At 43.2% G+C, this 27018-nt stretch overlaps 1 protein-coding gene across 3 annotated transcripts in view; it reads right to left on the bottom strand.

Moving 5' to 3' along the window:
- The window catches only part of nhsl3 (NHS like 3), a 41093-nt gene extending 23961 nt beyond the window's left edge, over window positions 1–17132 (bottom strand). Inside the window, exons 1-2 of one of the 3 annotated variants that reach the window (XM_030411960.1) lie at window positions 17003–17132; window positions 15944–16325 (exon numbers count right to left, since the gene is read on the bottom strand). In XM_030411960.1, the coding sequence (XP_030267820.1) occupies window positions 15944–16175 (232 nt within the window). In that variant the 5' untranslated portion in view covers window positions 16176–16325; window positions 17003–17132. The other 2 variants (XM_030411961.1, XM_030411962.1) reach the window with 2 other exon arrangements.
- Window positions 17133–27018: the final 9886 nt, after the last annotated feature.

The following is a 27018-nucleotide window of genomic DNA, read 5'->3' as shown; positions in this document are numbered from 1 at the left end:
ATCATTTAGAGGTAATAATCCTGACTTTAAGCGTACTCTGTTTATGCCATTCGATGGCTACAAAAATTCCCACGCTACATTTAGGACCAGACTAGATGCAGACGAGCCACAATTGCATGCTGACAGAAACATCCTTAGATGATGGATAAGATGTTAGAAGTTCCTTCTGCTGGAGGGCATGAGAGGACAGGACGGAGGAAGAAGGTTCCCAAAAAACACAGGCGGCACTCTGGTGCAACAGGCCAGAACATGATGTTACAGGTGAAATATTGATGACGACAAATTAAAATAGGCCGAGCCGAGCCAGGCAGCGCTGCTGGTAATGATTTGAGAGCTTAATGTCACAGGAAGGAGGAGAGGAGTGATGAGTGACAGGGCTTTAAGCATGCTGAGGGCTCTTTACTTAGCTTAAAGGTGCAGTATGTAGTTTTGGGAAACAATTTTTAATCAGAAGAGAAAGATCTTCACTGGTCGATTTGTTTTATACCTAAACAAACTAAATAAACAAACTCTGTTTGTTTTCATGACTGAATAAAAAAACTGACCTTAAAGGACAATTTCAACCTGTTCTACTTCTTGTGTGAAGCAAGAAAGGTGGCAGGGACCTTATTTTCCTCTGACAACAGCTTGTTTATTCAGTTATGGGGAAAAAAATCTGAGTTTGTACTATTAATTCATTAATATTGCAATAAATTATATATAAAATATAGTGCCCCTTTAAAGGTGCAATATAAGAAATTAGGTGAAACCATAAAAAAAAACTAAAATCAACAACAGAAGGTTAGCAATTGAGGTTATATACCGTCGAGATGCATCCGTGTGAGCAGGTGTTGCTTGCTTGCAGTGAGATGCGCAGAGAGAAACAGCAGCAGAACATGAAAGATCAGGCGAAGAGTCATCTCCCCTTTATCCAACTGTGTGTTGGCTAAGCTCTCTGTGGGGAGTCAGTGGCACACAGTAAATGGGATCTTCAAAGGAGAACCAAGAAGAGAGCGTCTTAGCCCCGCTTACAGAAATCAAAAGGCTTAGACGAGCCTTACCCTGCAGGATAATGGAATATGGAATATCACACCCCGCACAAGACAGCCATAATGAAAATTGCAGGGAAATCTGCTGGCAGCCTTGTTCTCGAATTATACACGTGTTCCTCTCGTCTTCTCTCGCCATTATATTCTCTCGGCTAAAGTCACCTTCTTTGCGTTCTGCCTTTCTAATTCTGTCATCAGTTTTCGCTTTACTTCACCTCTCACACTCCGTCATCGCCCCGCAAGTCCCAATTTTTCCATTTTTCACAGCCAAAGGCGAGCAGGCAGAGTGAATCTTACTGGATGTAGATGCAAATATCTCCTCTATGGAGGGCTGGAAGATGAATAACCAGCCAACAATCCAAGGTCAGCAAGATAACAGCATAAAGGAGAGGGAGGGAGGGGAGCCAGAAGGAGTGAGATGGTGGTAAAAGGCAGATAAGGTGTGTGATTTCAACAAGATGTCTGAATATTTCGGACGCAGGCTTTCAGTGACACGAGTTTATTAAACGGCTCGTTTTAGACACACTGAGTCAGTCTATCCAGTGATGGAAGCCAGCTGAGGTTCTCCCCGCAGAGTATGACAAGGTAATGTGAAACATCTGGAGAAGCATCAGCTGCATCGCATGAGTTCATAAACCCTCAGAAGGGCCCGAGAATGAAAGGATGACAGCGCAAACAGGGTCTGTGTGTGTGTGTGTGTGTGTGTGTGTGTGCGCGTGCAGTTCGTGTGTGTCTCTGTGTGTGTGTGTGCGTGCAGTTCGTGTGTGTCTTGCTCCCTCTGCATCACTGACCACCTGTGGATGCAGTAAAGTGAGTTCATAGTGAGCTAATCTGCTGCTCACACCACCACATGAATAAGCATCTTTGTGACTTTTGGAGCTCAGCTCTCAAGTCTGCACACCAGATTGTGTCCTTTAACAGATAGTGAAGAGACAAACAAAGGCGATCCCTGAAAACTCGTACAGTGGAAACTGCTCATATGGATCAAAAAGCGAGGGACAGAATCGTTCCTGTAAAATGCTGTTTAAATAAACCAGTCTGCCTACTGTGTTCATGTCGGGTCTTTTGTTACATGACAACAACGGCGGAAAAATATGGAAATCTAATTACGGCAACCTGTTTCCTATCACCTGGGTACCTGAGGCTGGTGCTGTGTGCACACTGAAATCATGACGTGTAAAAGAAAACTCATTTTCTCTTTAACAAAGTCTCCGTGAAAACTAATGACAAACCTCATGTAGTCAACCAAACAATGAGGCCCGTTCAGGTGAAGCCTCCTTCAGTGGGCCCTCTGTGAGAAAAAGCTGTACTGTGTTTAACAGTCAGTAAATAGCGAAGCTGTATGTGTCATTACTGTATAATGATGAAATGAATATACAAATGTCAATAAGATGGTAATCTGCATGAATGAAAAAAAAAAAATCCACATAAAAGTCATTTGCTTACAGTGATGAATCTGACCTGGACAGACCTGATCGGTTGCTGTAGTTGAATGAGTAAGCTGATAGTGTGACTGAGCCAGTTGCAACTAAATTTAAAGCTGCTACACAAACATACACAAATAATATTGGTTTAAATAAATAAGTTACAATAAAAAGACATAGGACAGATTGTACAATCTGTCACTGTCAAGACATACGGAAACAAAACTAGCCAAAAATCTCAAATTTGACTGGTGCATCTATATTTTCGTCTCTCCTTAAGGACGTGTTAACAATACCAAAAACTTTCAGTGTCTTCTGCCAAAGATTTGGACATAAGAACACACCTTCGACTGACCTTGACCAAAAATACAGAAAAAAAAAGGCAAGTCAGTCCATGTGTGACATCCAGTCGTTTCCCAGTCTGTTACGTGTTGTGTCCCCCCGTCATAAACGACCTCTCAGGTGTTGTGAAGGACACAGGCGGGGTTTCTGATTTGGAACGCGGCCACGACCACAGACATGACACATATTTTGGGAGCACGGAGTGAGGATCTTGTCACTGAGTTCATCTCCTGCACGTTTCATCGGCCTGCTACACACACACACAGAAGAAGAAGAAGCTACTGTTACTGCAGCACAGATGCACCATGACCGTGTGTGGTTGCTGCCTTTTCTGTGGATGTTAGCTATGATTTACTGGTATATAAATAACGTCAGCAACTTGCATCAACACAGTTGCATGTAACTCTATGTAATACAATGCTCTCTTTCCTTCCTTCTCTAAATCTGGCTTGGTTTTAGGGCATTGTGTTGCAAAAATCAGCTACAGTCACCTCGTAAAAACAAAAATCCCCCTGGCATCATGAAAGCTCGGAGAGGTTGTGTGTTTGCGTGGTGGACGGGCGCCCAAGCGTAAGGTAATTTGCCGGAATGTAGGAATGCATTCACACCCCGAGTGTCTGAATAAACTCCCCGTGAATGAGGCGGTGAACGCGAGACAACGCAAGACGACAATCACACGCCCACACAGACGTCGACCACCCTGAGAGAAACACGAGATCGAGACCTGGTCGCACACACACGGTCATTATCTACAACGAGAGAAGCTTTTTGTACATGCACACACACACAAACAACATCCTGATGTTTGGATAAGACGGGATCCACAACTTCTCGGTCTGGTTTGCTCACAGCCGACGCAAACCTCCGCACCATTAAACACAAGGTTCACTAGGGTCAGCTGTTACCACGGGAACCAGGAGCATCAGGGACCGATTTCAGCCGTATTGATTGAAACAAAAGACGCACTGACGGCTGAACTGAACTATGCCGGCAATTACAAATTACCTTTTTCCAAAATAGTAATAGTTACAATATGACATAGTTTCATTACTCCCATCTGAAGGTGTAACTGCAACGGAAGAAACAACCCCGCAAGCAAAATGGAAGTCTACGAAGAATCAATTCGTCAAGGTCTGATTGTTATTGCTGTTTGGTTCCAGCTGATGTTGGTCATTTTTCATGACGTCTAATGCAACAAGCAGACAAATGCATTCGGTAATATTCTAATGCACCAACTCCAACTAATGGGCGTAAACCAACACTGCTGTCAGATGGAAGAGAATGGCAGATTTGTGGTGGACAAATCACTCTGTTTAGCATCTGTTCATCACGAGTTTTTGCACCGGTGTTCATCACTAACGTCCTTATAGGTATCAGCTTGAAGCAAACATTGGACATAGTGTATCAAACCTTGCCCCACTGACTACGTTTTTTGGATCTGGTACATCATTGTCCGCCAAGAAGAAGTTGGACAGAAACCAGAAGATTTGATTTGAGTCAACATGAAACTCCACTGGCTCATTTCTTTTAGCTATCAGTTTCAATTATGCCTTATAACTGACTCAGGCGACAGTCTTTGCTAGGTAATGGAGAATATGCCAAAGCAAGAGTAAAAATGAAAGAGAAAGAAACATCAGTGTTTTTTTTTAAATGCTTTCAGTTTTAAACTGTTTATCAGAGCAAAAATAACAGTACAGGCTAAAATTCAAACTGCAAAGATCCAGTTCTGTAGAATTGATGAGAACCGCAAAGTCCAGTGAAAAGTCCCCGGGTCCGACTCGAGGGACCACATTCATATTACACATATCAAATGGATCCAAGTATCATGGCAGCTTTATGGCTAGAGTTGGTACATGTGTCAATAACCAGCCTACCGAAGAAGCACTAAAGAGATTGGATGGCGTTATGTCAGAAACACAGGGAGGGGCAAAAATAGTCCCAGATGACGTCAGAGAACACGAAACAGAAAGCAACACCTGAGAAACAGAAAACATCAACAATCTCAGCGGCGTTATCGGACAATCTGTCCCTGTCAGCGTGAGCCGACGTTAAACCTGTTTGTCTGGTCCTTTTTGTTGCTTCTGGGACTGTTAACGGAGACAATGATCAGCGTGGGACAGGCTCAGCTCGGTTTTGCACTGCAGGTCGAGTGGTCGGGCAATAACCGCTCACACAGAGTCATAAAATGATACCCACTCGTAGCCCCAGGGTCAGACACACACACACACACACACACACACACACATTCACTGTGGTGCTGATGTGCAGGGAGGTTTGGGGGTTTGGGTCATCTGTCAGCAGGAAACAAATCAGGGGAAGAAAAAAAAAAAACCAGAAAGTAAACACTCTGTGCCCACACACAAGCCTCTTCTGCTCACTTGTGCAATAAGCAGGAAGCCTTGAAGCTGACTAAGGTGAAGTCAGCATGGGAATATTGTCACTGTGCATCTAAAAAGCTTACTGTGGGAACTGGTGCTCATGCGTGACCACACGGCAAATAAGTCAACCTGCTTCTCAAACTATTCACATTCAAGTCTGATTTTACAGATACGGATAAAATGCTGCTTTTCCGTCAGTTAGCTGTTACATACATGACGAGCGATACCTATGGATCCTCCCCAGATACTGTGTGTCCTCTTACCTGTCTTCAGTTTATCTGGGCGTCCAAACAGCCAGGAGCCTTTAGGTTTTCCCCTGCTGGGGCTTAGAGATGAGTGTCCGGAGAAGTTGCTCTCTGTCTGGACCTTCTTTTTCTTCTGAATGCTGTTCCCCATTTTGGGGCAGTCCCGGAGCCCCTAAAGGGGGTCTGTCATCTCGTCGTCCTGTGAGCTTACATCTGTATTCCTTCTCTCCAGACCTTCACACAGCCCTTCGCTCCACAGCATGGAAACACACCCTGAGTCAACGTCAATACCGCGCTCCTGAATCCCTGTGGTCAAACAATTCCACACACACACACACACACACACTGCAGGATAGAGCGTGTGAGTGCTATAGACCCACTGACACCATTCCTACTACACACACACAGATCCTGATACACAAACCCTCAAATCAATCCTATTCTCCAAGACGTTGACATCCAGCTGCTGTAGCATCGGCAGCATCCAACACTGGCAAGCTCACTACCAAGTGTGTGTGTGTGGTGTGTGTGTGAATGTGTGTGTGAAAGTGCCCCTCCCACTCTGTGACTGTGTGATCGCTGAGCTCCCGAGCCGAGCGTTCACACAGCTGAGCATTTTTTTTAGTGTCGGAGAGGGCTAAAAACACAAGCGCACACTAACACACACACACACACACACACAGACACGACACTTATCTCCATCATATAGATGACTGAATGATTCACATGCCTTTTCCTCTCGGTTAATGGCACTCTTTATTAGTGTTCATCCCGGTAATTTCCTCTTGTAGCGAGCAGTGATCAGTTGTCTTCATTCCGAGACATTGTAAGCCCAGCTGACAGATCCTGTCAACACAATGTGGTGATGGAGAAAACACAGACTCCTCCGCAAGAGTCTCTCTCACACACACACACACACACACACACACACACACACACACACAGAACAGAGCAGTATATCAGTGGTGTTTATGTGTAGGAATGAGTAACTAAAAGAGAGAATAAAAACGGAGATAAAAGCAAGAGTGGGAGCTACAAACGGCACAGAGATGCTCAATAATTCACGCGATCTTCACAGGTACAGCTGTCTGGCACGTTTTGGAATTCCAAACAACTAACACACACACACAAATCAGTATGAGCTAACGCGCTCGTATAAAAACTTTTAAAAAGAGCAGGATGTACACCAGTGAACCGGTGAGACTGATCAAAGCTTGCGTGGTGATGAGAACATCCCAGCTATGCTTGGAGGAGACACAGATGCTGAACCAGGCGGGTGAGTTACAGAAACAGTCATGACGGGGGGGATTCCAGAGAAGCAGCGGCGCTCTTCACAATGTGAGACGATATTCGACAAATGTCAGCGTGAACAACGCCCGACCTTCACTGTGAACTCATCCTCTACCTCATTCCTTGGGTTCTGTTTCTTGCCACCTATTTCTATCCCTTATAAGACAATTCCCAGTGACGAGTTGGCAGGGTGTGTCCCACAGTGATGATGTCACGACCTTTTGCAGTCACTTAATGCTGGTGACACCACTCCTGGAGCTTGCAGATTGATAGCAGAACGAGGTCAGAGAGAGACGGAAGAAGAAGAAGAAGAGGAGAAATGCCATGAACGCGCTGGAACTGAGATTCCTTGTAGGAAGCAAATGGAGGAAGAGGAAGAGAATGTGATGAAACCACACACTCCTTCTTCATGGTCGCCCTGCTCACGTTTCTTCCCACCACTCCACCCCCACCCCTCACATGTGTAGAGAACTGCTTGAAGATAAAAAGCCTCCAATAAAAAGGAGATTTACTGACTGTGGGAGTCGCGGCGGAAGAATTTACTATCGCTCGTTTTCCTAGGAAAGGAATCAACTTGGTGTTTGAGGAGCTGGAGGAGCTGAAGTGAATTTCCAGATAGGAGTGCATGTGCATGAATGTATCTGCATGATAGAAAGAGCAATGATGGCTGTCAGCGTATGAAATCACTCGCGCTTCCCGTAGGAGAGTGTAAAATGATCTGCAATAAAGCGCTCGCAGAGAGACGCTGCCTCTTAACGCAGCCCTGGCAGAACCGCGCCCAGTACATTTGTGCTGGTGGAGTACTCCGCGCTCCCTATCTCATCCGTCATAGAGCCATGAGAGTGCACTTGGAAAGTGTGTGTGTGTGTGTGTGTGTGTATCGGATGCTCTGCACCCTGTCTTCACCTACAAGCTGCAATACAGCGTGCAAACATGCCCCAGATACATTTAAATAGAGCGCGATCAAAGTGTGCGTCATTGTCAGGAGAGATTTTAGGATTTGACAGCTGCGTGCAACTCAAAGGAGAGCGCAGCGAGCCGGTCTGTGTGCCTGTGTGAGTGAGCGTACGCATGCGTACACTAAAGGACATTTGTGTGGAGGAATGCCGTCGTCAGGGGATAGTTGTAAGGGAGAGATGTTGTCAGGGTGACCATCACCCGGGCCTCAAGACAGGATTAGAGGATCTACCTCTCTAAAGGTCTGAGACCAGTGCTATGAATTCAGACGACAAAAAATCAAATAGTGTCATTCATTGCAGATTGAACTATTTGACCCTGATGGCATCTTGTCTCCTGGGTGCAACTTTTTACAGTTTAATTCCCACGTTCAATGCATCTGCTGGCATCAGCCCAGCACTACCATCTTGTGGCAAGGCTCTGCTACCACAATAAAAACCCTGAGGGCACACGGAACAGCGACACTGATGCAACGCACTCACAGAACATGCCGAGTCAATTACATCCCGACGCGCAACAGCTGCAGACGTGAGCCATGTTCCCAGAGCAAAGTACGACTCGGGCCCCATTCGACATGCTTCAGGTACGTTTTTATTTTCTATTTAGTTTTCCACCGCAGCCGGTTTTCGCTCAACGTAGGCGAACTGCAGCAACATCGTCTTCCACGCCACAAGCAAACGGGAACAATGGAGGATATCCTGTCCTTACCGGATATTTGCACCCGAAAGGAAGAATGTCTTCACCTTGTGACTTGGCGTGGTTTTTTACAGCCTGCCATTTTCAAAAATGTGGGAAAAGCGAATAAACAAATTGCAGCCGTAATTTCATCTGCAGTCAGTGTCTGTGACAAATTGTGTTGATCATAACCACACATTTAATTGACCAATCAGTGGGCTTCAGTGTTTTCACTCCGATGTTTAGTTTTAGCCAAGTTCGCTCTGAACCAAACTGGATACATCACAGTGTTGCATAAACATATTAAGCCCATTAAGATGAAGTGGTCAATGTTCCAAGAGCTCAGCCCATCAGAACATATAAGGTCCCAAATGTCACTTGTGTACTGACTGAATTCCTCAGTTGCTGTGTCATCGTCTGGTCTATTCTTCTGCCCACGGGGGGAAAAAAAAAAGTGAGACAGACAGAGAGAGCACGCAGCTGGATCAGGTAAACACTGTTCAACAGGTGTATCTGTTACAGCCAGTTACGTAACGGGAGCCACACACACGGTCTTGAGGCTAAATCAGTTGTATATCCCTCTGTATGTGAACTCCCACTCCCTCAGTCCCGCGCTGATTTGTTCCAGCTGCTTTCCCCGCCACATCAAACACAGTCCATGTCCTACAAAACAACCCATCAGCTCTTATTCCATAAACATTACCTCCGGAGGAAAGCACTGCATGTTGATCACAAGTCGTTTTAGTATCCCCTTCCTTGGTATTGTACATATAAGTGCAGATGTGATATACACATGGGTTGAGTGTGTGTGCATGATTCCCTAAAGAAATATGATAAAAATATAATGAAAAAAACGCTATAATAAAACGACGATATTATCTACAGCGAAGAAGATTTTACTGTACTTTTTAATGTCAGATCGGTACTTGTTTCATCCAAGTTTCAGGGCTCCGGGGTGCGACGGTTTTGGTCGCACATGCACTCAAAAATCTGTCAAGTTCCAAAAAACATTGTCACCGGTTGCACAAGATGTTGCCTGTAACAGTATTTTTTTTTTCAAACAAACACCAATTGATTTCCTATAAACCTATTTTCTGTAAACTGTTCCACATAATGCATGAAGAAAATTAATTAAAATGAGTCACTGGGTGCACCTAATTAGAACAGTTAGGTCCAACCAGTGTAAAACATTTTCTGAAGCCCAAAGTTTATAAAAAAATATAAATGCCACATCAGTAAATTAACAGATTCTGGTTGAGCGACCAGCCGTTCATCCTTCGCTGTGACCTCAATTCTTCTTATGCTTTCTCTTTCATCTCCAACTGCTCATTATTCTGCCCCTCTGCCTCCCTACTGTACGTCCTCGCATTAAACGTGACCTGAAAGACGATTCAAGTTTCCCCTCCGACATCACAGTCTCACAATGCCGTTGTCTGGGAGACGTTTACCTCACCTGCGTGGCTTTAGGTCTGCAGTGATGGATGAGGGCTGAAGGTATCCGCTTACCCAGGTAAAATTACCGCCCTCGCCGAAGTGTGTGCGCGCGCGTGTGTGTGTGAGCGGTGAGTGATGTTTCTCAGGGAACATTGTGCGGTGGCATTAAACTTTCACACTCCTCCCTCTCTGCCGCATGCCTTTCTTTACCCTCCACTCGCTGCCTTCATCCTGTCAAACTGTGGCCCTGAGTTGTGGCCTGTAATAGGGCTCAGGCTGTATACAACGTTCCCCGTGTAATGAGATGTTCGCTCTTCAATTACTCTGCCGGGTCTTTAATCTCCAGTATAGTTTGTGAATCTACACACCCTGACTGTTTTTCTGATGTGGCAGCCGCGCACAAGCATACAAGCACACACACACAAACGAATCCACGCACGCAGAAAGAAACTGAGGCAAAGAATTGGATCCATTACAAACGAGGACACAATAAAAAAGTGTTCTCACACGGCCACGTACACACACACGCGACTTCACAGATGCAGCAGACAATGACTACACACACGGACGCACATGTGGAATCCCAGGGATTGTGCAAAATGACCTCACCGCTCAATCAGCCAGCAGCTGAAGATGGGCTGCGCTGGACAAAGCAGGTAGTTGCGGGGGCTCTATACGCCCTTGTTTGTGTGTGTGTCTGTGTGTGTGTGTAGGTGATGTAATGAGTGTTGGCGCTGGGTCGGCGCCGCCTTAAGCTCGGCAATACGCCGCTGACACACAAACACAGAGATACCCTCTGATACAGGGTAGCACTTCGGTCACACACCCTCTCGGCAGACGTCAACACACGCGACTTTAAACACACGCTGATTGCACAATAATAAGCAGTGAGGACCAACACACCCACAGCAGCGCTGAAAAGACGGCATGAAGCAATCTGAGGAGCAAATCAAAAACAGTAATATGGAGCGATGAATAGGCAAAAAGAACTGAAAAATCTGAGAGAAAGAAAGACGCGTGTGTGTGTGTGTATGTGTGTGTGTGTGTGTGTGTGTGCGCGCTGAGAAGTCGCTCTAATTAAAAAAGCATTGAGAGAGTGTTCCCTAAGAGTACTCTCAAGGCTGAAAGGGCCTTTGTGATTCGCTGTAATCTCTCCTCTCCATCGCATAACTCTCGGCCCAATCTGGCATCCAGGCTGCCGTGCACGCACACGTGCACTCTAACAGACCTTGACACACACACACCAACCACCCTGATGCACAGCTCCCAGGAATTCAGCACATCAAAGGGCGTTTTCCTTTTTTTTTTTTTTTTTTCCTTTTTTATTAGAGGAATCTCTGTGAAATCCAGCCCCCAGTCAGCGCTGGACTGCAGAGATCACGGACGAGCAGATCGGAGCCAGTCATGCAGGGATGGCAGCCAAAGTAAACGTACCAACAAAGAAATATTCTAGCAAGAGCTACATGTCATTGCTACAGAAACAAGAAGGTGCAGAGGTTTGCTAGGGTGTGAAGGTACGTGTATTTCTGCCAAACTGTTCTGTACAGGACATCGGGTTCGGTATGCGACTGCCTCGCTTCGAGAACATCTTGTGACCCAAACAGTAACTATCGAAATAGACCATGTCTAAGTTGTTACTTAGAACAGACAATGTTATGTTTGGGAAGTGGGACCAGTTGACAAAGCCCGGTTAACCAGGTGAGCCAAGCGCATGAAGTGTCAATGCCTCCAGAGGTGGCAGACGTGGCAAAAGTCCACACTTTTCAAGTAAAGATACTGGTGCAAAAACATGAAAAATAAGAGAAACTCTGCTAAAAGTTGAAGTACTGATTCAACTTCTTTATTCAAGTAAAAGTATTAAAGTACATGCTCTGAAATGTACTCAAAGTAAAAAAGTAAAAAGTATTCCTCTAAAGGACATTTCTGTGCAAAGCTAACTGAACCATATTAATAAGAAGATTAATATGGTGGAATCAGTGGGATTTGTATTAGCTGTTTGTATATGCACCACAAAGATGGCAGATTGATGAGTCTCATTCCCAGGATGTCCAATACTGACATTTGGGGTTGGTAAAGTGTCCTGAGCACAGCAACTGGAAAAATAAGAGAATCCAGGTACAGGACTGCACGGTCACTGCAGATACAAGACACTAACAGCCCTTTTCTCTGCACTCGAGTCTCCCTCTCTGTCTGTTTCCATCTTCCACCATCTCATTGTTACGTTTGCTGTGCCTGATATGTGCTGAGCGGTTGAAATCATTCTTGTGATGTTGGGATGCAAAATCTAAATAATCCATATTTCCCCTCAAATGCATTCAAATTAAAGTTACTAGCCTGTTTTGGAAATGGCAGGAGTAGAGAGTAGAGATATTTGTGTTAAAATGTTATTCTGAATGTAAAGATTTGTCAGAGAAATAAAGGATACCTGAAAAGTCCAGTATCACAGTGTTTGTACTAGTTCCCACCTCAATAAACAATAAATATATACCACATATACTGTATGTCGATGACGAAATATATTGTGATAAAACATGCTTTTAATTCCATCACAGGGAACGTGATTTTTCTGTCCTTCTTCAGTTTTGAGTACGATCGATTTCCATTACTGTTGCAGACTTTGTGGTACATGAGATGTGAAATGAGCAAAGACAAAACGTCGTCTGATTTTTTTGCGTCATGTAGGAATTTTTGAGGTCATTATTTTGTGCAGAATTCAGACACGCAGATGAAATTAGGAGCTAAGCAGAAATTATTGACTTAAGATTTATGGAGTCGATTCCACTTGTGTCTAATAAACTGACGGCTTCAGAAAATGTCGTAGAAAACATCAACTGCAACTGATAGATAATGACACTGGTGTCAAGATGTGTGAGAAAGTAAAGGTCACTGCTTAAGCTCATATCATATTTTGCTTTGGAAATGGGGAAAATGTCTACATATACATAAATAATATACAATAATACTTTAAAATCCAAACCAGCATAGTCATACACACCAGGGACGATGTGGATGCGTGAGTACAAGTATAGTTTGTGTCTGGTGTGTGTGTGTGTGTCTGTGTCTGAAAGTGTTCTTTGTCTCATCAGGTTGCTTAAAGTCACCCAGCAGGTTTAGTAAGAATGGGGCAATGCAGCAAGAGGAAAATAATAATAATAATTTACTGCTGGGAAAAAAGCCTCCCCTCATATTCTGTGAAGGAGACAAAGCGCCAAAGAAAGCAAGACGATCCGAACCCGACAACTTCACACATACAGGTGAGACAGAAAGCAACCAGCTGCACAAATCCGACCCCACTCATGAGACCACAGACCGCCGGGTTAACTTTGGCGAGATCCAGCCATGCCTGCACACTGGAATATAGTGAGAATTATAGTCCAATGCGTAGAATTTAGAAGGATCAACTGGGAGAAAATGGAATTATCATTTATAATTATGTTTTCATAAGTGGTGATCACCTGACAGTAGGAACCTCTAGGCTTGCCTTTGATGTTACAAAGTGTTCAGGCATACACCGATTACACAACCTGCCCACCACCCCCAGCACTGTGTAGTTGTTTTTTAATCATTGGAGACGCTGACAGCAGCAGCAGTCATAGGATTTGCTGTCAAACCAAAAAGCAGAAGCAGTGGCTGTTTGGTAATATATCCAGTTTGAAACTAATTGCAAATACTGAACCTGGGAGCGTTAATGAGGGTAAAGGAGTTGGTTACGTCACTGAGAAGTTGGAGGTGTGTGGTCTTGCAATCTGCAACCTAAAACGAAACTAAAGACACCAAATTCTCCAGTCTTGGACTTTTTAAGACGAGCCCAGCTTTTCTTATCCACCTTTTCCCTCCAAAACAAACTCAGTCTACAAACTAAAACAATATACTTGAACCCAAAATAAATCTAGGGTTCTAACAAAGCAATCATCTTGCAAGAATGACAACCTAAAATGCTCTAAAGCAATATACAGCGAATGAGCAAAAGACTCCGTCACACTACCTCAAGGTCACTTTTTTAATCTGCAGCTCTCAGGATTCATGATTCTCTGCGATCTGTTTCTTGACAGTGATCCCCCTTTTGTATGAAAATCAGTAAATCACTGAAACAAAATGCCAGACAAATGTTTCCCACACATTCTTGCGATCAGCCTTTGACCACATCCTCTGCTGGGGAAATATTAGCCTTACTACTAGTTAATCTTTGGTTTCAAATGGAGTCACTGTCTGTTACCCATCCAGCATTCATGGTTCTCGATAGACCACACAACCACATCGTATGGCATAATAAGGTATCATGGAAGTCCCTTTTAGGCGGAACGAGCACAAAAACCGCAAAAGTCCAAAAAAGGTCTGAATGACTGTGAATCTGGATTTCCAAGAGTTGTTGGATAGTTACTACAGTAACACACACACACACACACACACACAGTGACAGAAGAGAAAGGGATGGCTTTAGCGGTGGAACAAAAACAGGAAATGGGGACTGTGGGTAATCTCTGTGCTGCCGACCAAGCAAACGCATCAGTAAACAGAAAGAGGGATTAGACCCGTGTGTCAGTCTATGCGTGTGTGTGTGTGTGTGTGTGTGTCACTGTTGCCAAGTTATAAATATGCAGACTGATGTTCTGACGATAACAAAATCCTGATTAACTTTCCATCATAATGCAAAAGTACGTATATTTCTTTGAAACATCATGATCACACAGTCTGTGATCATGACAGACAGAATTATAGAGCGGAGCTGCCAAACAAGCCTTCCATCGGATCCTGAACTCAACTGACCCTTGACAAGAAACATCCACTCTGGCAGAACTTCTGTGCACTTTCTTAGATAAAACCTTCTCTCAGTGATTGCTGGTTTTCTGAGGATGGTCCTTTCTTGACGGTCCAGGTAATTTTGCAAATGATCAAGCCTGCATTCACTGGTTTATTTGGCCACTTGGGAGCAGCTGCAAACAAAAACAGTATATAACTGCATAACTTTTTTCAGGTATAACATAATAGCTAACACTTCCAGCACCCAGCGGACACAGACACAATTTGAATTCAGCTGGAGTTGTGTCTCTGATCGTCTGGACAAACGTAGCTCCTTTTTGCTAGTTGTTACTTTGTCTGTTTGCTGTACGTTGCGTACAGTGGGTTTATTAGTTGTTGTTTTTTTTAAGCTAAAATCATCTGCCTACTTTGGTCAAAAATTAGGTTCAAGAAAGGTCTGCTGTGATATTTTGCATTATCAACTTATTGTATATATCTTGTTAGCTTTTGAGTGTGGATGTGCGCGACCTCGATCATTTTGCTGAGCTTGATTTTGCCCGATATCGCTCTTTACATGTTTGTTTATCTCCGTAAGAAAGTCACAAACATTTTAGCCCACATCGGCTGCAACACCTAAGCATCACTTTTTATTCATTGTTTTGTTAATGTGGTTTTGCTTATTCAGTATATTTTTCAATGTTTGAATATTCAGAATTAAACATGTGTTGATCTTTGAAAGGATGTTCTTGCACTACTATGCTTTTATATTATCATAACATCGATGGCAAAAAATCTTTTTGAAATGACAGTATTGTTTATTACAATTATTTCTAGGACGATATATCCTCTAACATAAAGTTCATGACAGTATGAGTACACCAAAAAGGTAAAGTTGTGGGCAGATAATGATCTGAATAAACAATGACAGATGCTAAAAATGGTCCATAGAGCAAAGTGAAACGTCAGAGTTGGGTGATCACATCTATGGATTCGTCACTATGGGCTACAGCTTTTACATTAAATGTAGTCACTTGATCCATTGTTAATGTAACAGTATGGATAAGTGCACAGATTAAAGGTTTAACTGTAATTGTTCAGATTTAGACTTAAAATATGCCTTTTTGTGTTAATCTACATACTACTGTAACAGTCTGTAGAAGAAAACTACATGGATTCAATTTTGTGTTGAATTCTGTAAAAGAGCAACTTTTTCTTTAAGTCAGGTTTTAATGAGCCTTTGACTGTCAAAAAACATAGAAAATGTGCAAAAGCATTGATTTTGTACGTCTATATATTTGATATAAGTGTCATTTTCAGAGGTGTTAAGGCTTAAGCTTCTTCTACTGTCTTCTTCTCCCCATCATCACTGTGTATCAGCTGAACACCTCAAATTAAAAAGAAGGTTAAGTATAATGTCCTGACCCACTCACCTTTTGCAGGGTCATGGTTCTGAAGTCCCAGTTTGCTATCCGTCACGCCACCGCCAGCACGGCTCAGCCCATTAGTGATGCACTTTTTCTTGCGGCTCCCCTTTAACCAGCTGAAGGCCTGTCCCAGTGAACTTCCTGGCTTCTTCTGCCCACGCTGAGCCCTCGCCTCTCGGGCTAAGATCTCAGTGATGTCCCTGGGCACCAGGTCGCCTGTAGACCTCCTCCGGGACATAATGGAGGTCCTGGGAGCCAAGGCCCGGTACCTCCACCCGGATCAGTGTGTCTTCTGTTACAAGTCAGAGGACCCGAAATCTCCCTGCTCTCCAGGGTTGGATGAGCCCCTCTGTCCCTCAGTGTCTCTGTTTTTTCTGTCAGTCACCACCTGGGACAACAATGAAATCAGCGGGATGGGAAAGACAGCGAGACAGGGGGGCGAGATGGAAAGACAGAAAAGTATGGTAAAAATAGAAGCCAGAGGGAGGACAGAGTGACATGAGAGGCAAGAACAAGACGAAGAAGAAAAAAGGGCAGATCCATTAAGTTGGTAGATTAACTGGACTAAGTCAAACTCACATAGGATTATTACTGGCTAATGAGGAGAAACTATGAAAACACAAGGAACAGATAACTGTTAACAATATAACATTCCCACAATGTCCAACTAAAGTTTTCACTCCACCCCCACATTTCCCCATTTTTCTATTCTCTCAGATTTGTGTATGTAGAGAAGAAGCCCCAGGGAGGAGAGCTAGACCTCGGCAGCGTCTATGTGCGTGTCTATGTGCGTGTCTATGTGCGTGTGTGTGTGTGTGTGTGTGTGTGTGACATGTGGTTCACATCAGCAGAAAAAAACGTGCTTATGGGTGAGTTAGAGAAAAGAAAGAACCTCAAAACAATAAAACTGGAAGTGGAAAAAAAAAAAAGGTCTTCAAATACATACTTCTATTTCATGAAGACACGGACAGAAACGTGCAGTTCCCCCAAGTGCTGTCACATCAACAACCAATGCAAACATTTGCTGTAAACGGCGCAGACAGGACATAACAGTACAGAACTTACTCAGCGAGCGTGCTGTCCTCTCCTCTCCTCTGCTCCCCTCTTTTCTCTCAGCCTGAGAACAGCCTTGCAGACCATGTGTGTGTGTGTGTGTGTGTGTGTGTGTTTAGCAGAGTGAATGAAGCTCCATGCTCTCCGAGTCCCTCCCTCTGAATGGGAGCCAGCCTCTCCTCCCACCTCTCGCAGTGTTGTTAGGAGTCAGACACACCATTCCAGCTTTAGTTCCTCACGTTCCAGACAGCTGCTATTCGGCATTTTAGCTTCAGCGCTGAGTTCTTGCACGGTTCGTTAGTAGTTTCTTGTCCCGCTGTTGGCTTCCCCTTTTGTCCTTTCTCTTAGCCTCCTTTCCTGGGATCAGGTGCAGTCATCCCAGTCTCCCTCAGGAGGGGAACCCCTGGGTCTTGAAGCATTATGGCAGCTAGGAAAGAAAAATACACACCTCGGACCAGTGTGTTTTTAGACAGATCACTCTAAAAGCCGGACTGAAAGACTGAAAGCCTTATGTTGCTTTCATAGACAGGGCAGGTGAATTTCCTTTCTCTTGAAGTAAAAACAAAAAAAAAGGGAATCTGATGACAAACTTCCCTGGGAAACTACTGAGCGGTCCAGTGTTGGAGAGGTGGCCTGCCAAAGGTGAAGAGATTCGGCTGCTTTTCTGCAGACAAGAGGGAGGGGATCTGTCCTGTCACCGCGCAGCCAGGTGGAAACTCGACACCCCTTGTTAAACATGACACACACAAACACACACACACACAATTAGACAGACAGGTAGGGCCGCTCTCAAGGGACCAGTTACATTTCAGTCGTGTCCAGTTTTGCTCAACCTCAACATGCAAGCTCCACCGCTGAACTCTGACGTGGGTTTCCAATTGCACTTGGATGGTGACGAGACAGGCTGACGTCACTGTAAATGTGTGGGTGGGTGGGTGTCATGGGACTGGCTCATCTGGTTTAAATGTGGTGAGGGCCCACAGGGTTAGGGAAATGGGAGGCAAGAGCACTGAGGGTGGAGGAGGTGTAGCAGCCTTGGGGGAAAAGGGCTAAGACACACCTGTGATTATAGTCTACAACACTGTCAGTTAGAAACAAGGGGCTTCACCGGACTCAATTCATTGCCAGAAGAAGAGCCCTGTCTTTTGTACTAATTTAACAACAACACATGTAAAGGGCAACTCCAATTTTATACATTAAATGGTGTTTACAGGTTTTGGGGGAGTACTATGACAAATATGAAAAACAGTCTAAAGGCTTTTTGAGGATGCTTGTAATCTGATAAATAGCCTCCTGTGAGTTGCTGAATTGCATTTTGGGTAATGTGGGCAGATTTTGAAAAGCAGTTCACTGGTTTAACATTATGGACAGTTTAAATCATCAAAATCAATACAGCAGAACCAGAGATATCACCTTTTTTTATTTCACACATTCTTCTTCCTTTTCCAAACCTGGCGCCTACATTACCCACAATGCAGCTTAGCCACTGGGTGACATCACAGGAGCCAGTTTATCAGATTACATGCTGCGCAAGAAGGCAAAAGGCTTTTATGTTACTTTTTTCCAAATATGCAGAAGTACTCCCCAAGACACACTTTAACTGTGTAAAATTGATGGAGTTACCCTTTAAATATTTTACTGACTATAAAGAACTGTCATAACTCCCCCCCCCCCCCTAGGATTTGTCACACAGTAGCCTCCACAATCAACAAACATCAGAGAAGTTACTTGTTACTTTGAGCAGCGATCCAGCAGAATTATTCCCCAAGAGGGAATAAATCCACATGCAAATTTTGAGTTTTCAGCTTTCATAGCTACCGTAAAAAAGCATGCATTAATCACACATCATAAAGGAACATCAATTGTTTCAATGACAAGAATGTTTAACACTCCTGTCAGTTTTTTCCAGAGATTTGCTCTCTATCCTCTTAACTAAAGCTTCTATCCACTAATGATTACCAATGAGTTGAAAATCACGTCCATCCAGATTTATTGCTGCATTTTGCACTCAGTGTGCATCTTTGTGATATGACACAAGATAAACATTACCTAACTCTTGCACCGTCATATTCACAAGGTCTGTTTCACCCCTTTGTCACTGAGCTGTGGGTCACTGTCTTCATTTAGCTCCTGAGATGAGGCAGCCAAATTACCTGTCTGCTGGGATTCCTGGGCTACTTCTGGCACACGTCCTGTGGCTATTACTGTCATGATGGTACTCGTATGCTGAGACTTTAATAACCTTCGTCCTTTTGAGTAGATGATATACCCTCAGTGCAAGTCAGCAGCCTCCAACCATATGTCTTAAGCAAACATCGTGGCGAATCATAAGGATTATCTCCAGCCAAGAGTGGATTCATACATATGGAAAACATTAACTTGATACAATAAATACTGTGTCAAATTAAGATCATGCGGCAGCTTCTCTTTTTAGCCCCTAAAATTGATTAAAACTTAATTTACTTTTTTTTCCCCAACAAGAATCTGCCCTATTGCATGTTTTGGAGCGAGTGATGATTCAAGATTTTCACGGCGCAAGATGTTTTTTATTCTTTGTGTGTGCGTGTGTGCATGTGGTCGGGGAATCTACACCGACTGCATGTCACAGTGTGCCGGGAGGGGCCGAAATGACTCAGAGTTTAGTTCACTCGCGTCTAACAGATTGAAGTGTTTTAACGTTTCCATGGCGATTCAACAGAAAACAGCCATCGTCTGTACATCTGTGAGGGAGCTGTACAGCCTGTGTGTGTGTGTGTGTGTGTGTGTGTGTGTGTATGTGTGTGCAGTAATAGGTACACAATCATTCACCACCAGAACACTGAGAGCCGACTTGGGAATGTATCACCAGTCCTCCCTTCCTCTGTATTTCTCTCTCTCCCTTTCGACTTCTCTGGCTCGACTGTTGTAGCTACATTTGCTGGGGATGTTCACGTGCACACCCATAATCTTTTCCAAGCCCTCCCCCCTGCTAGAGGAACGATTACATCTTCATGCATTTGCTTGGAAGGCAGATGATCATGCACACAACCTAGGAAATTTGTAGAGTAAGATATACATGAGTATGTTTTAAAATGGGATTAGTGAGATATTTTTGGAATCCATTTTCCGTGTAAATTTAATTCCATATCATTAGTGGATGAATACAGACATGCATGAAATCTATTTATCCATAGACATGTGATTATAGAGAAATACAGGACCTTGTTAGGTTCAAACTGTCTGACGAAAAGTCTAAAACCTAACTAAACTTACAAATAAGGGTGGCCATAAGGATAAAATCTTATATCATGCATAATGTAAAATGTATATCACACAGTACAGAGTCATACAGTGAAATAGTTTGGCGTGAAACAGCCATCCATCCCATCCTCATAGTGAATCCTGGGATCCTGTCTAAGATCATTTATTTGAGACGGTAAAAGTTTAAGTCCGTTTCCTTTGGGGGAGTTTCCTCTGTCCTGCCAAGTTTATAACTACAACGTCTAGGTTTCTGCTTAAATGTGCCTCAGTATTTGTTACAGTGACATGACTGCATCCATGGCAACATTTAAAATGACTGAAAGCAGCTTCTCTGATCATGAAATCAGAGTTGTAACTAATGAAAACTGTTTCTCAAATGTAATATCATGATATCTGCACCAGTATATTAGAATGTGAGAATACAGAATACGGCTGATGATTGAAAGAATAGCATCTTAAGACCAAACGATGGAGCAGTTGGGGGTAAGCACCTTTCTCAAGGACAGTTCAGGCTCACAAAGTACCAGACTGTGTGTAAGTGTGTGTGTATGTGTGACTGAAACGAGGCTACGGGCAGGAAATCCATACTGCCGGTCAGGATAAGCCCAGTTCTCTCTGACCAGCATTATCATTCCCGACCTGCTTTTGTCCTCCGACAGACGCATTCTTTCTGCACTGACTGCTACTCTCTCTCCATTTCTCTGATATAAACTTTCAACACCGAAACTACATCAAAAAACGCCGATACAGGTCTCAACTGCACTAATCTGATTTTTTTTTTCACTTAACCTCTATAAGGTGTGCATGACCACCCCTTAGAAATGCATTTCTACGAACCAATGAGTGCTCAAAAGCCCTAAAAAGAACAAAACTCTCTGAAATTACATTCCACAGCCCACTATTTATAACATTTACCAACGGAGAGGTTGGGAGGGGTGGAAAGAGAGGTGTGAGAGAAAGAGAAATGAGGACAGAGAGCATCGTGGCATGTAATAATAGTTTTAAAGAGAAGACGGAGAGGTTCCAGGTTGATACTCAGCTGTGCAGCACACTGAGGGGATTCCTCTGTGCAACAGAGACAGCTTTGTCTCACCAGCCTAGGACTAGAATAGATGTAAGAGTCTCTGTTGGCAGTGACTTCGGGTTGAAAGAGGACTATGGGAAGAGGGATGAACCGAAGTCTAAACCAGTAGTTCAAGAGTGAAAAAGTGGCAGGTAAAAACAACTCTCTGACCGCCCTGCACTCCCTGTCCAGGCATGTAGTTGCCCTTGGTGGTAGAGACAGCCACTCGCTGTCCCTACCACATTCCTCTTACCTGGCTTTAATGGAGGCGCAAAAAGACCAGCGTATAAGGTTGTGAGAGCCAAAGGGAGGTGTCCATTTCATTGCCGTCATGAGTAAAGGGAGAAAGTAGGGGAAATATTGTTGAGTCATGTCTCTGGTGAGAGGGTTCAGTGAGATGAGGTGGACAGGAAAGAGAACATATTGGTTCAACTTGCAGAAAATGAAGCTCCAAGCGTTGGCTGTTGTCTTTTTTATGGCGCCTCTGGGGAACAAATTTGTCCAAAAGCCAGACTACAGAGACAATAAGGATAAAGGAGGGTCATTTACTTTCTTGCTGTTAGTTCTGCCTTAAAACAAGGCAATACTCTTGAAACAGTGCAGTTTGTGACTCTTAAATGTACTACACTGTCGTTCCAAAGGACAGGGTCCTAAAAATACATGGCACAGCAAACCTATAATCAATGAATTATGGATTTTTACATTACCACAATGTAAACTATCTCACTTCTTCTTGAACAACTGCTGCTTGAAGCTGCCTCTGAACACAACTTTTGAACTTTAAAGCTGTGATGTAATGCAGAAACTTGAGAAGCTGATTTGCAATGTTGACCCTGAATCAGTATTTCCATTTGTCTGATACAATCTAGAGAAGAGGAGGCGGGGTTGGTGTGTAACCCTATCACAGATCAGATTTGTGACCCTGAAGCCGTCCATCAAATTTTATTAGCCAATCAGTGTTTGCTTCGTCCTGGACAAGTTGAGGCGGACCTGTCGATGTTGATTTAAGTTTACATGACCCTCTCTGGATATACATATACAAACACATAAATTAAACAAGGGGAGCAGTAAATGTTCTATATGGTCCATGACCAGCTACACTGGAGCGTGTGTTTTTACAAAAAGATGAAATAATAAAACATAGTCAGAGCAAACATAGAAAGCCCTGTGTGTCTGACGTTCGGAGTGAAACTGTCTGCACAGTGGACATTTCTCAGAATCCTCGTGTTCTGAGCCAAAACACACTGGCTGTGTACAGAGCCATCTGGCCAGCGCTTCACATGAAGATACACACAGACGTATGGACACAATTTGCTCAAATAAAAACCGCAAAGAAATATTTAGGTCCCGGTTAAAGACACTTTTGATTAAGGATCTTGTTTCAGTGCCTTTTAGCTGTTCCGCCCCTTTATCCTTTAGTTATTTGCATCGTTTGCCAGCTTAGCTGATTTACACCTAGTTTCCACGTTGCTCTGTGTTGGTATGCGAGTGAACTGGAAGTCCATTCATTCCTAGGGGAACCTCAAAATCTCCAGTGTGTTTGCAAAACTGCTCCTGTTCTGTTTTTTTATTGGCTCTAGAATACGCTACGATTACATGCCAAATGTCAGACCTTTGCAGTGAATTTAAGACAGATGGTATAGACCAGAAAGTTAGCGTAAAAATGTATTAGCTAACTGATTGATGGATGCAATACTGCACAATTTACACATTTTTGAAAATTATTATTATCTAGTGAGCTAGCTGTGTAACATACAGAGCAAATACATTGTGGCTCATACATCTTTAAACAAAATGAAATTATTTATCATTTATATAATCTAATAAATTGTATTGATCTTTTAATTGTCACTAAAGTAACTATTAAAAGATATTTATATGAAAAACCCTACACATAACATTAATCCACAAAACTGACATTCCCTACTGCAAAACCAAAGTTTGTATAACATATCCACTCTTTTATGCAACATGGAGGCTTTTTAAGTTAAACAAAAAAACAGATCATGTTATGGTAAGAGTGAACTGCTCCTTTAAAAACATGACATGAAATATTTTTGCTGCAGGAATTCCTGTGAGGGTGTGGTTGCTGGGTTGTTTGGGACTGGACAAAAACAGCCCGCAAGTTTCCATCCATCCATCCAACAATCTCACCCTCTCTGTAATTCTTTCTTTCTTTGTCTCTCCCTCCCTCCACTTACAGAGGGACGATCTGCCTGTTTTCACTCTCTCCTTGGGGGGGGGGGTTGTTGAAATGAGGCACTGACGTCACCAGCCAGGAAACTGAGGTGACCTCTGTCAAATCTTTATCAAAAAAACAGGATTGGCACTTGCACAACATCTAATTAGGAAAGTTGAAAACAAAGTAATGATCCTCTCTGGTGAAAACTTTTTGGGAAAAACAACAGGGCTTAAGAGCATATTTGTGCATTCTAGGTCTAAGGCTTTTGGGAGTGCGGAAGAAAATATTTGTTAACTTTTGAAAAACGTATTGTGAGTCATCTTAATATTCACTGTCACACCCCAAGCTAACACTTGCACCGCACAACTGAATGCCTTAAAATTTTACACCTACACATTCTGTACCAGCAAGTGACTCAAAGCAGTGACAACTCTGACTTTGCGTCTAAGCTTTATATGTCTGGGCTGAGAGCAGGCTTCAGGTGGACAGAGTGCCCTCTTGGAGCCTTCATGATACATGGTTGTGCTTAAGTGGCACCAGTAAGAGCTTGGTGAGCCTTTACTGGAGAGAGATGAGTTACACGAAAGGTATGCTTCAATTTATACAGACTGGTGTGGTGGATAACATGTTGGTGTTTTTTCTGTCTCTGTCTCAACCAGAGTGAGATCGGCGAATAACGATGTTGAAAAAAAGACTGTGTCTACAGCCATGTGGTAATTAGCAGTAAACACAAGCACAGCTGAGGCTCAAGGGAACGGCATTAGAGTTGCTGGTATTTGGTCAAGTGCTTGATGATAGCTCAGGAAGAGTAATTAAAGGATTATTAGTTTCTCTTGAGTGTTATAAAGCAATCACACGGTGAGTGCCACAATCTGCAGTTCCTGGAGTGGCCACTTGGGGCTGGCTCCAAAAACAAGTCAGTCCCAATAAAACCCCATATTAAAATGCCCTGTTTACAGCCTGGTATACATGACAACAGTATGTGAGGTGGTTTTATAAAACGCACATGTTTTTAATTATATAAAGGCTTGAAGTTATGCATAATAAAGGCAGTGGCCACTTTGAATGATGGCTTATAGCTAGCTGTCTAGCTTGCTGTCTGCAACCAGGCATCATACACCCACCACAGATTCAGCCACACTCCACCTCCTGCCCATTTTTTAATTAGCTGGGAGGTAAGTGGTGCCTCCCTGATGAAAACGGCCGGAGCTACGACATCGACATCAACAGCTCTTCAGAAATCTGTGGGTTACATCAGATATTATGTCCATACAGTCTGTACCAAAGTTAATGGCCATTGTGAATCACTGAAGTCAGAGCGTGTATCATCTGGGACCCAAGAATGTCTGTACAAAATGTGGTGCCAATCTGTCTGTCCAAGCTGTTGGAACATTTCTCAGGATAGGTGAAAACATGGCAGCGGCTTCACAGGATCAGTCAGGGCCAGGGATGACACAAGTCATCAGAATGTGTCCTCTGGTCACCATGAATATATAAAAACAAATGTAATGGTACAGTTGGTAATCCACCCAAATGCTTTTGAGACATTGTAGTCTACAACAGAGTGGTACACCAATCGACTGATTTATTAAAGAACCAGAATGGCTTAAGGGGCAAGAACATTTCCTGCAACGTGTGAACAATACATCTTGCAACACAGACTCTGTGGTCACTGACTCCTTCCAACACCAACAGGAATTGTGTCACGCTGTTGGCAGGAAAGTTTTTTTAAGAGTGAGAAAAAAGATTACAGACTTATCAAAGGACTTCTCATATCTCGTTCAGAGGTATATTGTAGGCTTACAGCAAATGTGCCCATTGCATACAAGTCTGTACACACAGCCTCACATACACACAAAAAGCCTGTTGAACACATACAAAAACACCAATACAGTACTTTATATATGGAGTCTCTATTAAAATATATTCTCCCTAGACTTTGGTTAACGTTTTACAAAAGGTCCAGGCTTGAATATCTCCTGGTGGTTTCATTGTTTACACTGTTCTCTTTGTAGAAATGACTGAAATCACACTACGATCCTCACTGACTGAGCATGTCTCGTCGCTTCATATCAGCTGTTTTCATCTGCAGTGCCCCTTTATGGGAACTGGTTGTGACTGTGCAACGGCATAAAGGTGATACAATGAACAATGAATGATTTTTTCAGTTTGAGGCAATACCAAATGAGTCTGGGCTCTGTCGCAACGCAATAAAGGTTTTTTTCAAAACATCCCATGTCCCCAAAATGTTGGGAAGTGAAGAGAAGTAGCCTCGTCTGAAAATAGTTTTGGGTGCAATAAAAAAGCTAACCAAAGCATTTCGGGGACAAATTGTAGCTGCTCTGTGTCTTGTTAAGGGAATGCATGTCTGTCATCTTTAAATAGAGGACACATGCTTCATCCAGAAGAGTGGAAAAACACACTGAGGAAGGTTCACGCGGCCCCCTGCTTCATTACATAAAGTGATCCCTTAAGACCATGAAAAGCCAACTGGTACAAACACTGGGTGGCTGATGACAGTAAGAAGATGGCGGCTGACAATTATGAAGCGGAGAGACACTCTCTTTAAAATAAACACCCGATAAGGTCACTGTCATTAAAACACACTTAGCCGGTGGGACAACGCTTTATGATGTACGACATGACAGAAAGACAGGGAGCAAAGTGAGAGACGAGAAAATAGAGTTTGGAAATGTTCAAATCCCCTGACCGACCGAGAAAGTGTGCCTGGGGAAATTTGAGCAATGTTCTCTCTTGCTGCAATAAATAGCTGTTGAGGTGCCCTAGAGCAAGGCATTATATCTTATCGCAGCAGCAGAAGACTGGTTGCACTGGGAAGAAGAAATGTGAAAGTGACAATTCGAAGTTATGCTGTGATTAAAAACCCATGCCCTTCTAACTTTGGGAATTCCATCTGACAATTAAATGCCTCTATAAAAAACAATGCTCGCTCAGATAAAAACAGCGACGTCATCGCTTTGGCTGCGGTGGCTAATATTTTAGATGAGATTTAATTGTGCTCCCATGTTTTTGTTCAACGCAGCTAAAACTACGATCACCGGATTATCTTTTAATTTAAATTCTTTTCTAAATAAAACATTTGTGGAGCCAACAGACTAATCCCAGTGGTTTGTTTGGGTGTTAGATGTGTGCTGTCTTACAACCCGGATTTAAAGAAGTTGCTACACTGCGTAAAATATAAATAAAACTTAATGTGGATCCTAGAAAGGCTCAGTCATTCACAAGCAAGGATGGGGCGGGGTTGACCACAGTGGGAAACGCATATTACTACGTTGGCCTTGGGACACTTTGTAAAACATTGTTGGTGAGCACAGTTTAACAAAGGATTGCATTCTGTTTGTATTTAGATTTTACACAGCTTCCCAACTTTTTTGGAATCAGAGTTGTATAAACTTTAACTTTTTGATTCATACTATTAATGATTTAATGATCATTACTGCGGGACTCTACTGCACTCGGTAATCGACTCACAGGGCTTCCCCACAACAAGGAAGGCTTCTCGGGTGGTGAGTTTCGTTTATA

This window comes from Sparus aurata, chromosome 3 (genome assembly GCF_900880675.1).
Source record: "Sparus aurata chromosome 3, fSpaAur1.1, whole genome shotgun sequence".
In the NCBI taxonomy this organism is placed as follows: Eukaryota; Metazoa; Chordata; class Actinopteri; order Spariformes; family Sparidae; genus Sparus; species Sparus aurata.
Note: the sequence above shows the minus strand (reverse complement) of the source record. Positions and strands in the feature narration are given on the sequence as shown.